At 41.7% G+C, this 17,128-nt stretch overlaps 1 protein-coding gene across 7 annotated transcripts in view; it reads left to right on the top strand.

The window, feature by feature from the left end:
- The window catches only part of CPLANE1 (ciliogenesis and planar polarity effector complex subunit 1), a 58,194-nt gene extending 41,458 nt beyond the window's left edge, over positions 1 to 16,736 (top strand). For 3 of the 7 annotated variants that reach the window (XM_082241717.1, XM_082241718.1, XM_082241716.1), the window contains 16 exons: positions 127 to 225; positions 1,105 to 1,203; positions 7,350 to 7,468; positions 7,609 to 7,804; positions 8,008 to 8,252; positions 8,368 to 8,449; positions 9,039 to 9,197; positions 10,080 to 10,113; positions 10,379 to 10,510; positions 11,231 to 11,396; positions 12,266 to 12,327; positions 13,380 to 13,544; positions 14,170 to 14,267; positions 14,398 to 14,517; positions 15,526 to 15,668; positions 16,234 to 16,736. In XM_082241717.1, the coding sequence (XP_082097843.1) occupies positions 127 to 225; positions 1,105 to 1,203; positions 7,350 to 7,468; positions 7,609 to 7,804; positions 8,008 to 8,252; positions 8,368 to 8,449; positions 9,039 to 9,197; positions 10,080 to 10,113; positions 10,379 to 10,510; positions 11,231 to 11,396; positions 12,266 to 12,327; positions 13,380 to 13,544; positions 14,170 to 14,267; positions 14,398 to 14,517; positions 15,526 to 15,668; positions 16,234 to 16,374 (2,060 nt within the window). In that variant the 3' untranslated portion in view covers positions 16,375 to 16,736. The remainder of the gene's footprint in view (positions 1 to 126; positions 226 to 1,104; positions 1,204 to 7,349; positions 7,469 to 7,608; positions 7,805 to 8,007; positions 8,253 to 8,367; positions 8,450 to 9,038; positions 9,198 to 10,079; positions 10,114 to 10,378; positions 10,511 to 11,230; positions 11,397 to 12,265; positions 12,328 to 13,379; positions 13,545 to 14,169; positions 14,268 to 14,397; positions 14,518 to 15,525; positions 15,669 to 16,233) is intronic. The other 4 variants (XM_082241720.1, XM_082241719.1, XM_082241721.1 and 1 more) reach the window with 4 other exon arrangements.
- The last annotated feature ends 392 nt before the right edge of the window (positions 16,737 to 17,128 follow it).

Genomic DNA, 17,128 nt, shown 5'->3' with positions numbered 1-17,128 from the left:
ATGAAATTTGTCCTCTTCAGACCAAGTCCTTCCACCAGAAATAACCCTCCTTCAATAAGTAACAGAATGTTTTGTTTTGCCTTTCTGTTGATTGATCTTGATTTTACTTTTTTCTTACCAATCAAGTTAATAAATCACATCAAGATGTACAAACGGTCTCAGATGAAATAGTTTCTGAACCTGATAAAAATCAAACAATCACCGCTGCTTCTGCGTCTGTAACAGGTGTGCTTCCTTTCAGTCTGTTTCTATGAACTGTTTGTTTGTTTGTTTTTCAAATGTGTTCATTCTGGGTGGGTTCCACTTTTCCTGAAGTCTCCTGGGATGACTAAAAATTTGCTCTGGGTGTTGGAGAATAGTGTGGGAGGTGCTGCAGGGGACTAACCTTTTTTGAAGATTGGCCACATTGAGTGTTTGGACCAGATGTCAGTGCATGCACAAATCTGTGGTGCCATTGTTAGAAGGAGAGGAAAGAGGAACTCAGGAATGCAAGACTAACCTGCTGGATCAGACCACATCTAGTCCAGCATCCTGTTGTCACAGCAGCCAAGTTTCTTCCTGTTTTCCAAGAATCTCTGAAACATTCTAATAAGGGCACCATACCAGAGAGAGAAGGGCCCTTTGGAAAAATAAAATGTAGCGCTATAATGTCGCCTCCTTGCTTATGAGATCTGAGGATGGGGGTTCAACCTATTATTAGGTGTGGTGTTCAACAGCGCCCCCTGCTGGCGAAAAATAATTTTTGAAAAGTTTCTCAGCATTGCCTTTTAATAAAATAAATTGAGGAACACCAAAAACTGCTTGGGAAGCCAAACATGCCCTACAGGTTAGCCAACCCTGTGTAGGGTGGAGGAAGAATTGGCAAATGAGTAGGCAGATCTGTTGAACTGACAGTCCGTGAAGGGACTCCTCTGGATCCAACCAGGTACCTTTAAATTTATCTTTAATTTCTTTTTATCTTAAATTAATCTCCAGGTAATTCACTTGCTCTCCTAAGGCCAAATTATTCAAAATACTCTCAGAAATCCCTGTATTTTAATAAAGAATAGAATGTGCATTCCTGCTATTGATTCATCTTGACTTTTCTTTATTTTATCAATCAAGTTGTTAAACCTTTTGAGGATATGCAGACCATCTCAGAAGAAATCGTTTTTGAATCTGGTAAAAATCAACCAATCACTCCTGCTTCTGCGTCTGTAGCAGGTGTGTCATCAGTCTGTCCATGTTGATTTTTTATATGTGTACATTGTATCTTCCTTTAGAAAAGAAACTTTATTTTACTGATTTGGAATTCATATATATCTATAGTATGAGACTGCTCCCCCCCCCCCAGTTAATATGGACATAAAGTTCATGTTGATTTTTATTGGCAAAGAAATGTTGATGAACCACGTTTTTCACTTACGTACCCTCTTTTATTGTCATTTGTTTTTCAAAGATAGCTAAGAAGTTAATATTTAGTCTTTGCCTTCTGTGAAGACCTTAGAAAAAAACTTTTGAGCAAATCTTGTATTTGTATTTCATGTTATGATTAAGAGCGAATGGACTCCCCATCACACATCATGTTGTTTTCTGCTGAGAACATGCTTGTGGAGGAGAGGGTTTAATTTTCCCATTTAATTTTCTCAGTCTTTGAAAGCAGTCTTTTCTCCCTTTGAAGGCAGTTACAGTGGTACCTCGGTTTACGAACTTAATCCATTCCTGAAGTCCATTCTGAAACCGAATCCGTTCTAAAACCGAGACGCACTTCCACTGTTTGGATTCCAGTTTTGCGGACTTCGTAAACTTAATAGTTCGTCGACAAGGCTGTTCTTAAACCGAGGTACCACTGTATTTGCCTTGATAGGTAAAGGGTTAACCCACTCCCCCAGGGCTGCTGCTCCAAACAGAATCACAGGTCCTCTGTGGTTGCTTTTAACCAAAAAAAGGAAGAAATACTGAGCGCTCCAATGATGCATTTGCTGCATCTAGTGCAGTTATGCCCTTGAAAACCTAATTAAAGTTTTTCTGATGGAAATGAGCACCATCAGTCAAGTAAACTCTGCCAGAATCCCTCTTCTGGGGGAGACGCATGAGGCTCATTCCCACTTGTAGTACAGGGATGGGGAACCTGTAGCTCTCCATGTCTTGTTGGACTCCAGCTCCCATCAGCCTCAGCCAGCATGCCCAGTGGTATGCGGGAGACAATATGGTAACTAACCCCCACTGCTCAGCACAGGAGGAAAATACCTTACTGTCATAGCATATTCAGGTTTTCAATGTTCTTATTGTTGGTTTCTGCTCTCTTCACTGTGCAGCAAAGTGCTTGTCACAAGACAATGTTTACATTCCACAGTCAGAGTACTGTTGGGTTTTCCCACGGGAATGGGAAGCTGGATGTGACGTACACTAGTTTCCTGTTTCTCTCTGTTCTCTTGTTCGTTAGTCCGAGGAGAAGGACGGTTGCTTCTCTGCTCCCGCAGAGGCAAGATGCTAGTTTGTAATTTCTCTACAATGAACTGTAAATAAAGCAACTTAAAGCATGTGGCACGTACTATTCATCATTCCGTTGTGCAAAAGGACTCTGCTATATCAACATTTTGGTTCCGGGCCCAGAAAGACGTAAATCAAACTGAGGAATGCCGGCAGAGGAACAGAGGAACGGATCGGCGTTATCTGCTCTGCGCGTCAAGTTTGATTGATAAAGGTATGTGCTCATGCTGCCCGGAGCAGCCTGGAAGCCTGCCAGTTTCCTAGTTTATGGTTTTATGGCTGGACTTTGAACTTTTAAAGCCGTTTTGCCGTGTTACAGGCAAGGCTCTAAAGGCACAAGCTCACAGGCTTGGATGGCTGGGAAATCGAAAGTACTTTTACAAGTGCTTTTGGCTGAAGCTGCAGGACTGTGACGCAGCAGAAAATGGCTAATGCAAAGCTGGTTGATGCTTTTGGGATTCCTAAGCTCAATAAGAATAACTACACAGAGTGGGTGCTATATGCAGAGGCAGTTCTGCGGAAAGAAGGTCTGTTTAATGTTATTACAGACAACCCCCCAGCTCCAGTTACAGCTGAATGGAATGCTAAGGATTCCAAAGCACGGGGAACGCTTACGTTGATAGTATCCCCAGAAGAGCTCTGTCTGTTGCGTGGAAAGACCACAGCCAGAGAAATTTGGGACACTTTAAGACAGGCTCACTTGAGGACAGAGGCTGGTTCCTCAATGTACTACTATGCCAAGCTGCATGATATGGCTCTTGCTGAAGGTGGAGATGTGCGTAAACACCTGATGGAGATGCAGAATCTGAGACATGAGCTGCAACAGAGAGGACTCAACTTTCCAGAGGCTGTGTATTCCTTCATGATACTACATTCTTTGGGACCAAGTTGGGAGTCCGTTGCCACTCAGATTGCTGTTCAACCAACTGCTCAGCTCACAGTAGCCTTTGTTACTGCCGTGATCCAGAATGAAGCAGATCGCCGGGGTGCTAGCTGCATGGGTAAGGGGGAGTCTTCACAGACGTCATCCCAGAGTGCAGTGGAACCACCAGAGGGCGCCAAAGCTTTGAAGGCAGTGAAATGCTACTCGTGTGGACGTCTAGGCCATATGAAGAGGGAATGCAGATATCCCAGGGCCAAGACAGAGCAGCGCAGCGGAAGCTCATCAAGTGGAAAACGCCAAAGCAAAGGCAAAGGTCCGGTCTCCAGGACAACGCAGCACAAGGCAATGGTCTCACGCTTCACTCCAAAGGTTGCAAAGGTCCAGAAGACGTCTAGATCTTTCTTCGTTGTTGATTCAGCAGCTACCCACCACATGTGCAACGATAAGAGACTGTTCGTGTCTTTTACACCGCAGGAAGGTGCGATTCACCAGGCGGATGACCACACGATCCCCAGTCAAGGCTACGGAACTGTTGTACTTCACAGTTTGGACTTAGAGATACATGATGTACTTTATGTTCCAGATGCCACACACAATCTTCTAAGTGTGATGCAGCTGAATGAACGGAACATTGACGTTTCCTTCAAGAACAAGAAATGCACCATCACAAAGAAAGACGATTATGTATTGCATGCTGAATGTGTTGATCGCTTGTTTGTTTTGTATTATGATGATGTTGTGCAGGATGATACTTGTTGCATTGCAGGTTCTAACAAAAGTTTGCATGCAGGATGTATTCATGATTTTCACAGGAAATTTGGTCATTTGCATTTTGAGGCGGTTTCTAAAATGCCTACCTTGGTTGAAGGTATGACTATTAAACCCTGCAGGTACCACATGAAGTGCAAGGCATGCGCAGCAAACAAGGTGAAAATGGCTGCGAAAGGTAAGGTGTCTAGTAGGAAAGCTACAGAACCATACCAGGTTGTTCATGCTGATTTAGTTGGTCCACTATCGCCCTCTTTAGGTGGCAATAGGTTCTTCATGGTTCTCATTGATGCATTTTCTAGATATATTTATGTGTACAATCTCAAGCAAAAATCAGAGGCTTTTCCAAGGTTCAAGGAATTCTGTGCTTGGTTGGATAATGTGCATGGGAAGAAGATAAAAATTCTTTTCACAGATCGCGGGGGAGAATTCACTTCTCAGCAGTTTGAAGCTTTTCTGACTGAGAAAGGAATTCAACACAATTTGTCCAGTCCTCGCTCGCCATGGCAGAATGGGCTTTGCGAAAGGGCAAATCAAACATTGCTTCAAGGGTTAAAAACCTTGCTGCATGATGCCAATCTTCCAGAGAGTTATTGGGCCGAAGCTCTCTCATGTTTTGTTTACAGTTACAATCGCAGGTTATCTTCAGCGATTGGTTGTACCCCGTATGAGAAGATGTTTGGTAAGAAACCATACATCAAACACATGAGAATTTTTGGTTCTGATATGTGGATTCACTCACCACAAAGCTCCAAATTAGGCAAACGTGGATTGCATGGTATCTTTCTAGGTTATCAGAAAGGTTCTTACAGAATAATGATGACTGACTCTAAGACAATTAGGCTCACAAGAAGTGTTGAGTACAATGCCAAGTGGGGGGAGAACGTGGGAATTTTTCAATGTTATCCTGATGACAGTGATGAGACTGAGGATAAGCAACAACAACCCACACCCACTGATGAAGGTTCTGATTCTGAGTCTGAAACTGAATCGGATAAGTCAGAGGATTTCAAGAGTGCGAAAGCCTCTATGCGACCCTCTGAAAGCTCTGATCAGGAATTGGAGGAACCATTGTTCACAATAGGTCACTTTTCTCCTAAGAAGGAAGAGGAGAGTGTTGAAGACCAAAGGCTAATTCGCAGGTCACAAAGAGCCACAAAAGGCAGACCTCCAAAGAGATTTGCTGATGAATATGCTAAGACAGCAGTAGCAGCTGTTAAAAGCTCCAAGAAGGTATTTGAACCTTCAAGTTTCCAAGAAATCCAGGATTTGGATTCTAAGGAAGCTGAGCCTTGGTTAAATGCAATGAAGGCTGAGCTTGATTCCTTAGAAAAGAACAAAACTTGGGAGCTAGTTCCAGTAGTTCCAGGAATGAAACTGCTTGGAAGCAAATGGGTCTTCAAAGCGAAGACTGATCAGAATGGCAAGATAGTCAGACACAAAGCCAGATTGGTAGCCAGAGGTTTTGCACAGGTACCAGGTGAAGACTATCACGAGACCTACTCACCCACGGTGAGGTATGAGAGCATAAGGCTCATGCTCAAGCTAGCTGCAGAGGAGAATCTACACATTAGTCACCACGATGTAAATACAGCATTTTTGTACGGATCTCTAGGTGAATCACTTTATATGCTTCCACCTGATGGCGTACAGGTAAAACAGGGATTTGTTTGTGCTCTGAAGAAGTCCCTTTATGGTCTCAAACAAAGTGCACGGTGTTGGCACACAAAACTCACTGAAGCATTGTTTTCTCTAGGTTTTAAGCAAGGGAAAGCTGATCCATGTGTATTTGTCAAAGAGGAGGGGCAAAAGAAGCTATATTGTTTGTTTTATGTTGATGATATTTTATTCTTTTGGAAAGATGTCACAATGTACAATAATGCCCTAGCTCAACTGAAAGAGCACTTTGACATGAAAGATCTTGGTGAGGTAAACAACTACCTATCTCTGGAAATAGAGAAAGATCAAAGTGGTAACATTCTAGTACACCAGTCACGGAAAATTGCTGATGTGTTAAGCAAACTAAACCTGATGGATGCTAACCCTGTAGACACACCCATGACAACAGGTTATCAGGTAGAGGACACTGAAGAAGCATTTTCTGACACTACACTGTACAGAAGTGTGCTAGGCAAGCTAAACTTCATTGCCAGATGTTCAAGACCTGACATTGCTGTTAGCTGTAATTTGCTAAGCAGACAAGTTAACAATCCTACTGTTAAGGATTGGAAAGCTCTGAAACGCATAGCACGCTATTTGAAAGGCACTATGCATTACAGACTGAGATTTAACAATCAGAAGTCTGGTGGTCTTGAGATTTTTGCAGATGCAAGTTTTGGAAGTGACACTACAGACAGGAAAAGTACGTCTGGAGTTTGCTACATGTACAATCAGGGTCTATTTGATTGGTCATGCAAGAAGCAAACAACAATTAGCTTAAGTACTTGTGAAGCTGAACTGAATGCACTGTCTTATTCACTTAAGGATTGTGAATGGTTGTTACAATTGTGCAAAGACATGAAAATTCCTGTCAAATGTCCAATCCAGGTTTACCAGGACAACAAAGCATGTTTGGCTTTGCTGAATTCGGAAGGTTGTAAGCAAAGCACAAAACACTTGCAATTGAAGGTGCAACATGCTAGGGAACATATTCAGAAGGGACTCGTAACGGTGTCCTATATGCCAGGTAATGAAATTCCTGCTGATGTATTGTCCAAGATTGTGTCAAGGGATCAACACTGTACCTATGTACAGAAGTTGGGTTTGTACTGATATTGTACGAACACGCTGCCCAGTGATGTTCACGGAAAGGGGGAGGATGTTGGTTTCTGCTCTCTTCACTGTGCAGCAAAGTGCTTGTCACAAGACAATGTTTACATTCCACAGTCAGAGTACTGTTGGGTTTTCCCACGGGAATGGGAAGCTGGATGTGACGTACACTAGTTTCCTGTTTCTCTCTGTTCTCTTGTTCGTTAGTCCGAGGAGAAGGACGGTTGCTTCTCTGCTCCCGCAGAGGCAAGATGCTAGTTTGTAATTTCTCTACAATGAACTGTAAATAAAGCAACTTAAAGCATGTGGCACGTACTATTCATCATTCCGTTGTGCAAAAGGACTCTGCTATATCAACACTTATCAGTCCTATTGCAACTGTGTCCAAATATATTTTCCAGCATTCCTGGATATTTACTGCCCATGGTGACTTAACAATTTCTTTTTCTTCACACAGAGCTTTTACCTGCAAGTGTTCCCCAGGCGTTGCCACCAGATGTGTACTTGAACCTTACTTTCCCTGCTGAATCAGGAAATGTGTCTTTACAATCCTCATCTGATATTACATCTGATTTGGTAAGTTGTGAGAAATATGTGCTGATGATGCAGCAGTACATAGATACAACGTGTGTGTTATATTCATGCATCCACTGAAGGGGGAGTAGTTTACTAATTTCATTTAAAAATTTAATATTGATCTTTTTGATGTGGTTTAGACTGGACGGAAGTTTATCAATGTGATTGATATAGAAGATGGTGATCTTCTGAAAAACTTGCCAGATATTTCTGAGTCTGTTCCAAAACACATTGCCACTCAGCCTATGAAGTCTGAATTCCCAGCTTCTGCAAAATTGCATCACATGGCAGCATCTGTTACCAATATAGTTCCACCTGAAGAATTTGAGACAGAAGGTGAACAATTTTCATTTTATTTCAAAATATTCGCTTTTAAAACCGGTTCCGTTTGATATTGTTAATTGAACAATTCCTCTGAGAATGTGCACCCCTTCAAAACACACTTTAAGTTCTTCCTGCAAAGCTGTAGCTTTCATTGTTGTATATTGTGTTTCTGGCAGTTAATGGAAAAGCATTTCCCCCTCTTTTTTGATTCAAAGGCAATCTTCTTCAAACCGAATCACCACAAGTGCCACCTAAGCCAGCAGAGACAGAGATTCCTGGTGATCGTCTAACATTGAACCTCCTGAATGAAGATTTCAGCACTGCTTCCTCCACAGGACCATTAGCCAGAAAAATGAGCAGGAAGCACATTTCTGCCAAGCTACAGGAAATGGATAGGCAGCTACTGGCCCTACAGAACGTGGCAGAAAGAATAGAAAAAGAATTTAGCAGTACTAAACTGGTAGGTTTATGTTTTACATGCTTCCTTCTGCTCAAAACTTTTTTGTGCCTGTGTTAAAGATTGGAGAAATATTTATGTTTAAAGTGTGGCTTTGTGATCTCTCTCCTTTTTTCAGGTTGTGGACACTGTAGAAGATGTAGGTACAGGAGAGGATGACATCGCATTCTTTGCCCCAGGTGTTAAAGTTTCCAAAGAAGGTGGGTCTTGTTGGTTCTGCTGGCTGATCTATGGAAAGTTGAGAATAATTGTCAGCAGCAGGAGTGGAAGGGATGTGGGCTAAGGGTGAGAATGGTAGAATGAGATGGATGGAGAGAGGTTTCGCTGGATAAAATATTTTGAAATGAATAAAACAGTGTACGGAGCATTGGGGAAAGGTAAAATAATCCAAATGTATCAAAATATTGCAAAAATAAGGAAGTGTCTTATGATACCTTCAAGACCTAATAAATGTATTGGTTCATTTCATGCATCTGTATGAGACTATCGCCAACAAAAGCTTATGCCCATAGTGAACTTGGTAGTTGGATAATTCCCTAAGTCACACAGAGCAGATCTATGTAAATTTAATAGACTTAGGTCCATTGAGTTCAATGGGTAAACTCTGAGCATGATTAACACTGGATTTTTATTTTTAAAAACCCTTGTAAGTGTCACAAGACCCTTTCCTGTTTTTGCTACAAGAGATTCACAGGGCTGCTCCTCTGAACATATTGTAAAAATGTGTTTTGTTGCTTCTAAAAATCAATGTGCACTCATTTGGTTTCAATTATCCTTTTGTTGAAACAGAGCGCTATTCAACCCGTGTGATTGTGGAGAATTATACAGAGGAGGAAAGGAGTTTAGGAACGGAATCATTTCAAACTAACTACATTGCTTTGCAAACACCCTCTGCTTCTCCTTCAGCATCAGCTTCTAATCTTCCCAGAATCAAAAAGTCATCTTCTGGTACCATTCCCTACCTGTTGATTATTCTATCATCATGCTGCTTACTGTTTTTAGTTAGCATTATTTGTATAGTAGCCACATTTCATCATATGTGGAATAGTTCTGCTTCCATAACATTTCAAACTTTGCCATTTCATTTAGTCATATTTGAGGAAAGTGTCATGGATCTTGTATGAGATAGTAGATAAAGTTGAGCCTGGTTGGGAAATTGTTCTTTCCTATGCTGTGGCCTCTGTTCTGCCTTCTGCTTCCTCTGATCTTTGCATATTAAAAAGAAATGGGCAGAATATTATACATAATCCTCCATATGAGGTGCCCTGTCTTACCTCTGTTCCTTACAGAGCTAGACAAAGGCTTGGTGTGAGAATGTTGCATAAATCATTTTTCTTAATGGCATTGTACCACAGATGGATGGTTCAGCCCTGGTAAAACATGATTGGAGGGTCACTAAGGTCTGTAGGATTGTTCTGTTCATCATCAAATGACAGGCATTTGAAGTGTGACTTTTTAAAATATGTGGGCTGCCAAAAAATAGTGGCAATGCTTTAATGGTTTATTTTAGGCTAGTGTCCTCACAGTCCCTTTTTAGTGATAGACATGCTATGGTTTTAACACTAAGCTTGGTAGTTGTCCTGCATAACGTAATACTGCCTAAATACAAAGGTATTAACTATGGATGACTGCTTAGCAAATCCGAACACTGCAACTCCCAAGATCCCTGACATTAGGCTGATGGGAGTTAGCATCCAACATCATCTACAGGGTCACACTTTTCCTGTTTGTGTCCTAATGTATTTGTACAGTGTCCCATGTTGGTTGTATCTTATGGTGCATTTCTCTTCTACAATCTATGCTGTCAATAAATTCTGTTTCTTTTTGCAGATATTAATGTTAGATCAGAAGAACTGGATGAGAGGTATGTATGAGAAAATATTGAAATAGGAGACTTCTCTGGAGAACTGGACTTGGGAAAATAGCCTGTGGGAGGGTTAAAAAACACCTGCCCACCCAAAGTCCTGATCCAATTGAAAGTCTCCATAGATGCCTTTGTTTGTTTGTTTAAGTAAAGGTATGAAATTGCAATTATACATTTAATGTATCATCAATTTTGACTCCCTAGTTTTTTCTAGAAGTAGTATGTTTTTCCTATTTCCAGTAATGCAATTGCTTTTTTAAAATAGTTTTTCAGAAGATCCTCTGCATATCACTGGCTTGAGTGGTGTTTCTGACATCATTGCTGATCTTCTACTTGAGGGTGGCATTTCTGCTTCAGAGTTGGGTCTCACAGAAACACAAGCAAAAAAAATATCCAGGTAATTGCTACATGACCTGTGACATTGTGGTAGAGTGGTTAGAGGTTAGGATACACCTTGGAAAATCAAGGTTCAAATCTCCACTCAGCCATAAAGTTCACTGGGTGAATTTGGACCTGTCATCATCTATCAGTCTAACCTACCTTATAGCTCCTTGGAAGGCAGGCAGTAAGTAAATAATTACAGCTGAACCTTTACTGAGATTTGTGATAGATGTCTGTTTACCTTAACCGGTCAGGTGGCAAACATCCCCACCCCATCCCCGCCATTATCCAGCGATGGGCCATGACTTGGGGGGTGTCCCAGCCAGCGCAACACGAAAAATGGTCCCCACACCATCCAGGGAAGTGGATTTCAGCCTGCCCCAAATTTGCCCAATCATGGGAAGGCTGCGTTGCTGTTTCTGTCCTAGAGGCAGATCGGACTGAGCTGGAAGGCTTCACTCCTGTCCGTCTCTTGGATATTTATTCCCTCCCCACACAGCTTCACTGAGATTCATGATAAAGTTATTAGTGTTACCTTGAGAGAGGTCCAAATCCAGTTCTAGTTGTGGACTAACTTTTGCTTTCCATGCACTTGATATTTTTGGAAACTTTGTAGTCCTTTGAGATCAAACAGACATATATATTGCGATGCTACTTCTACATGCTTTTAAATGTTATTTCATCTAATTATTTGAAGTATGTGTTAATTATGTCTGAGTTTTGTGCTGTATTCCAGCCTCTCCAGTGTAGTGAGTGGGCATTCACATAAAACAGAAAAGGAGAGAAAAGAGTTACACACTTGGATGAAAAGAAAGCGAAAGGAAAGACTAGCTGAGTATCTGCAAACGCTGGCTGAACAAAGGGCAAAAGAACACAATCCATTTCATTTTAGAAGAAAAATGGTAAGACTACTTACATTGTATTGTGATCATGTGGCTGTAACAATTCAATGTAGAAAATCATTTTTAAAATGAGTTAAGATGTCGTTCTCAAATATGAATGCCCTAATCAGCTTCCGCTGCAAATTCTATATTCTTCTGTACAATCTATTACAGCTTTAAAATTAGCTGGATCCATTTGGGGCTGGTTCAGCTACAGAAATGATCAAAGCTTATTTATTTGTGGGATCAAATATGAGAAGGGGTGGGGAGAGGGGGGAGGGGTTGATCACATAGCCTGATCCTTTAATCCAGGGGTGACCTAACATACCAGTAGTGGTTAGAGCAAAATGAGTAGAGATACTCTTTTCTCTTTGTCATTCACACATTCCACTCATTTATTTTCTGGTTGGAGTGAACAGTGCATTGAGTATGGGTTAGCTTCTCCTACAGCCCAAGAAAGACAGGGAACATGCAACCAAATTTGGGAGGGGGAGTTGTCTATGCAGGTCTTTAGACTAGATGACCACTGGGGTCTCTTCCAACTCTACAATTCTGTGATTCTGTAAGGGCAGCAGACACCACTCCATCATGCAAAGATGCATTTACCAGACCTCTGACCCATTCAGTCACTCCCTCCCCAGCAGTTGACTGAAAATTCTCATAGGTTGTGTCAGCTGAAAGTATAGTTGTGGGCCATGTTTGTTGGCTTGAAATGTTCGGAGGCAACCAGTTGAATAGTTTTTATTTGTTGAGTGGCCACACCTCACTTTTCCATTTGGGCACAGTTCCAAAATCCTAGCTCTGAAAAAGCACTTATGATGCATGTGTAACCAGTTATGAAGATTGGAAAGAGAAGATAATTTTAGTAACCGTTTGCCTTTCTTGTATAGCCACTTGGAATCACAACACAGAATATTAAATTACAGCAGAAAAAGAAATGTGAAAAAGCTAAGTAAGTTATTGCTCAGTGCTATTCCAGCCTTTCCATTTATTTTGTTCTGGTGTATGTGAATGCCAACCCCTTTACCCTGGGCAGGGGGTGGAGTTTGGATCGGGCTGAGGTGTCTATGGCAGCCCTGCTGGCCTCTGTAGCTTCCCAGCAGCCACCAACTGATGTCACTCTGTTGGCATGGAGGTCCCCTTCTGCCCACTCACTGGATGTGTGGATGGGCAGAAATGCCACTGGCTGCTGGATCCTAAGCATTGGGCCCAACTGTGATGTCGCCCTGTCATTCTGTAAAGCCCTGTTGGTGTGGGGGTGGGAACTTAGGATTTCTCCATATAGACCTTTCAGTCACCTGCCCGGAAATAAGATCAAATGAAGCAATTTTACATAAGGACAATTGTCTTAGGCCTGGATATGAAGCTCCAGTCCTGATGATTTGCTGAAAAATAGGCCTTGGGCAGAAAATGCTGACTCAAAAAAGGGGGAAAGATGGTACATCTAAAATTGTATACAGTGGTACCTCGCAAGACGGAAAACTCGCAAGACGAAAGGGTTTTTGGTTTTTTTAGTTGCTTCGCAAGACGATTTTCCCTATGGGCTTGCTTCGCAAGACGGAAACGTCTTGCAAGTTTGTTTCCTTTTTCTTAAAACCGTTAATACAGTTGCGACTTGACTTCGAGGAGCAACTCATAGCACGTGGTGTGGTAGCCTTTTTTGAGGTTTTTGAAGACTTTGGTGATTTTTGAAGCTTTTCCAAAACTTTTCCGAAACCATGCTTCGCAAGACAAAAAAACCCACAAGACGAAAAAACTTGTGGAACAAATTAATTTCGTCTTGCGAGGCACCACTGTATTGCTGTCTGTCCTGTTTCTCTGGGGAAGTTATACAGCAGGGTTGTACAATTTAAGGCCCATAGATGAATTAGGATCCCTCTCTGCTTTCCCCCAAAGGTTAGACAGACTTTGTTTTCTTCATTAAACTAGACGAAATGTCAGTAAAGAAACAAGACTTGTAATAATAGGCTTAAATAATTGGCATCTTGTTTTCATTCCCTTTAGAGCCTTGTTTTCTGAGCATCATAACATTAGAGTCTCTGAAGCCCTCACTCTGATGCATGAGCTGTTGTCTGACACTGTGCAACTTCCTTCAAGTGACTTTGACTCATTAGCTAAAACAAGATCACCTCATGATTTCAAGAGGCCACATATTGCTTCCGCTGGAAGGTAAAGTATACAGGCTCCCCAGTGCCTTTAATTTCCCCAGCTCAGAAGTAAGACCGATTGAGTTCAATAGACAAAAATATTAGCTACTGCTTCCTCCACCATCTGGGTCAGGACCGCAGCATGGACGGCTAGAGTTAAGTGTGCACACACACACTCAAATATGCATGTTAATATAACATGTAGTTTGCTCTTCAGCCTATGGAGATTGTTGTGGATATCTGTGCTACTTCCAGTGCTAACAGCAAAAAGGGAACCTAACTTAGTGGTAGAGGATCTACTTTATGTGTAATGATCCCAGGTTCAATCCCCGTCATCTCAAGTTGAATTGGTAAGATGATGGAATCAGTTCTTTGCTGTAGATAATACTTGCATAGAAAGCCAAATAGTTTGATATAGTTTTCTCAGTAGTTGGGAATCTGCCTTATGCCAACTCCTCACTGCAAAATGAACCATTTGAACACTGCAGTGGTACATGGTTGTCATTACAGACACAATGGTATTATAATGTTAAATGATTAGCCCCAGCATGGACTCTGCTAATGTTATGAGAAGCAATTTTCATGCATTTGTATATTATTTCTGAAACCAGTATTGCTATGATAGAAATGTGGTATATCCCTTATAGAAGTTGCCACGCTGCAAGGAGGAAGGCTGCTTCCAAAGGTAGTTTGAGTCAGACGAGATCCTTTTCCAGTCTGTCCTGTGGCATAACTCCAAGGAAAGGTAAGAATGGAAATGAGATGGCCACAATGCCCAGATTGCACTGAACTATTGGGGGGGGGGAGGGTTAATACAGTTGTGCTTTCCAATTCTTGATCCATAAATTGGGTATTTTGTGTCATTTCTGCTCAAGGCCGACTATGCCAAACTCCATACAGAAGAAAGGGACCAGAATCCCATCAAGGGGAGATGTGGAAAACCAGGAGACCCCTGCAGCAGTGGTCAAGTCACAGGCTTGACTTAAGAAGTCAAGGTTTGTTATTGGACCAGTTCTCGCACTGTTCATTGGTGCTCATCTCTGCTTTCCTGCAGTGGACACTGAAACTTCTGGGAGGAAAGTTTTTTGTCTTATTATAAGCTTTAAAAGTCCAAAATACATAGGTTAGGGGTTTAACTAAGAGCTGGATAATCAAAAGTCTTTACCAATGCTGTTTGCTGGAGTTGGAGACCTTTCTGGGCAGCTTCCCCAAGACTTGGAAATGCAAGTGAGCTTGCCCAATAGTTGAAGGAGCTTTAAAAATGTTTGGTGTATTTGACTAGCTGTGCAAGCCATAACTATTGTAACACCAAGTTCAAGACCCTAGATAAATTCAAAAGCACTTTTTGTGCCTGTGCAGAACCTTCTGAGCCTTTGAGGAAAATAATGATGTTTGAGATGAATACCATTTCAACATAACAAAGTAGCCAAATTTGTACTTGGTAATTACACCATTTAGTGGCATGTCCAATGGGCATCACTGTCAAGACCAACATAATAGAGGAGGCTATGGGAGCAGAGCTTTGTGCTGCAGTCCCTTGATTAGAGATTGAGGGCTTTTGACTTTGTTCAATACAGTAAAGTTTGCTGTGTTGAGAAGTTTATATTGCATCGCTTTGTAGCGCATCTTGCTTCAAATAGTAAGCGGTTGAGGGTTAAGTTGAAATACTGCATGCACTGGTTACAGAATCTTCATTCCTTCCATTTGTAACAGATTCATTTTGCTGCATCTCTCTTCTGTGAACTTGGAACTATAAGCAGAGAACAGTAGACCCCAAAGTGTACCATGGCAGGGGTGACTCTAAGACAGTTACAATTGGGTAAAACGAATAAGAGGGCTCAGTAGCCCATATTAGATATTCTAGGGCAGGTGGAAACCACTAGCAAATCTGACTTTGGAAGCAAGGGGGATAAAGGTTGCAGAATTTAGGTCCAGAACACCAATTAAGAAGAGATAATTGAAGGAAAGAAATACTTGCAAATAAGGAATGTGCTCTCTTGTAGCTTCTGATGAGCAGAGAAAGTTCCAAGACACTGACACAACAACTCGCACAAATGAGGAGAGTGAAAACGACGCCATGAGTGTTTGGAGCATCCCTGATGAGATCCAGAGGATACTGTATGGTGGTTCTAATTCCCATTTCAAGGTAAGGGTGGAAACATAATTAGCCATTACTCATTCTGTGTATTTGGGACAGTAACTTTATTTTAATGCCCTTTTCTATGCAAATGCACTCGACGTTGCTGGCTAAAAATGCAGACATGATAACTGGGGGAAGGTGCCAGCCCAAGCCACTGGTGGAAGGGATCATGGCAGCATAGTATGCAACTCACCCTACTGTCCCTGGTGGATTTCTGGGAGAGGGGGAAGAGATGCTGAAACAGTGTGAGCTCACAGAAACTCCAAATAAGGTGGTCTTTGCTGGCATTATGGACAGCAATGCTAGGCAGGCAGGATAATTATTCTCCTGCTGTTAAAGCAGGACCTGGCTGCTGCTCCGAAGGAGTGGCTATCTTGAATGTTTAGACCACCATCTGAGAGGAAATATGGAATATGGTAGACTGTAAGTCAGAGTAGAGGAGGAGAGGGGAAAATGAGATCCTGGCAGTTGGTGGTATCAGTATAAAGAAAGCACTTTGGGGAGCTTAGTCTGGCTAGCTAAGCTCTATCACACAAACTCCTATCATTGATTACCTTTTATATCTCCACAGGAGTCTTTGCCTCATGAAGATGCTTGCTCCATTGCCAGCCTTAATAACTTGGACAGTGTGTCTGAAAGTACTAGCAGCATCCTCAGCAAGCTTGACTGGAATGCAGTGGAGGCTATGGTAGCAAATGTGGAAGAAAAATAAAACCAGAATTTCTTGGATGCTCTGCCCTTTAAAAGGAAAGTAGGCCCAATATTATTTGGAAAAATATCTGACAGCTTACCATCATGGCATAATATTATGGCAAAATTCTAAGCAAATAACACTTCTTTTCTAACCAATAAGCTAGCATATAAAAGCAAAATCACGGAATTATGCAGACCAGTACAATACTACATATACTTCTTGGAACATGCTTATGTTTGGAACATGGCTTCTTGGAACATGCTTATGTTTGGTATATTGGGCAAAGAAGACAAGGTTCATAGTTTGTGAAAGCAGTATTTAACTAGCAAGATTTAAATAGCCACAGTTGCACAGTGATTAAAAAGATAATTCATACCTAAGATTCTGAATCATGTTTTATAGTTATTTAAGTAGTAGTTTGTAGTAATGTAATAAATTTTTTTGCTGTTTAATACTTTCAAATGGTGTTTTTGCAGAAGAAAGACGATTCTGGCAGGTCAGTCAGTGTCACAGCTTTATTGTTTGTCCCCAAAGGCCATTTACAATTGAATGACCCAACAAGGTTTGGTTGCTCAGTTGCTTTGAAGACTATGACTGAAGCTGCCCACCTCGTCCATAGTCACCTTCTATTTTAGGCCTACTGTGACCATTTAGGTAAAGGGACCCCTGACCATTATGTCCAGTCGTGGCCGACTCTGGAGTTGCGGCGCTCATCTCACTGTACTGGCTGAGGGAGCCGGTGTACAGCTTCTGGGTCATGTGGCCAGCATGA

Source organism: Podarcis vaucheri (genome assembly GCF_965113315.1).
Source record: "Podarcis vaucheri genome assembly, chromosome: 11".
NCBI lineage: Eukaryota > Metazoa > Chordata > Lepidosauria > Squamata > Lacertidae > Podarcis > Podarcis vaucheri.
This window is presented reverse-complemented; position numbering and strand designations above follow the sequence as displayed.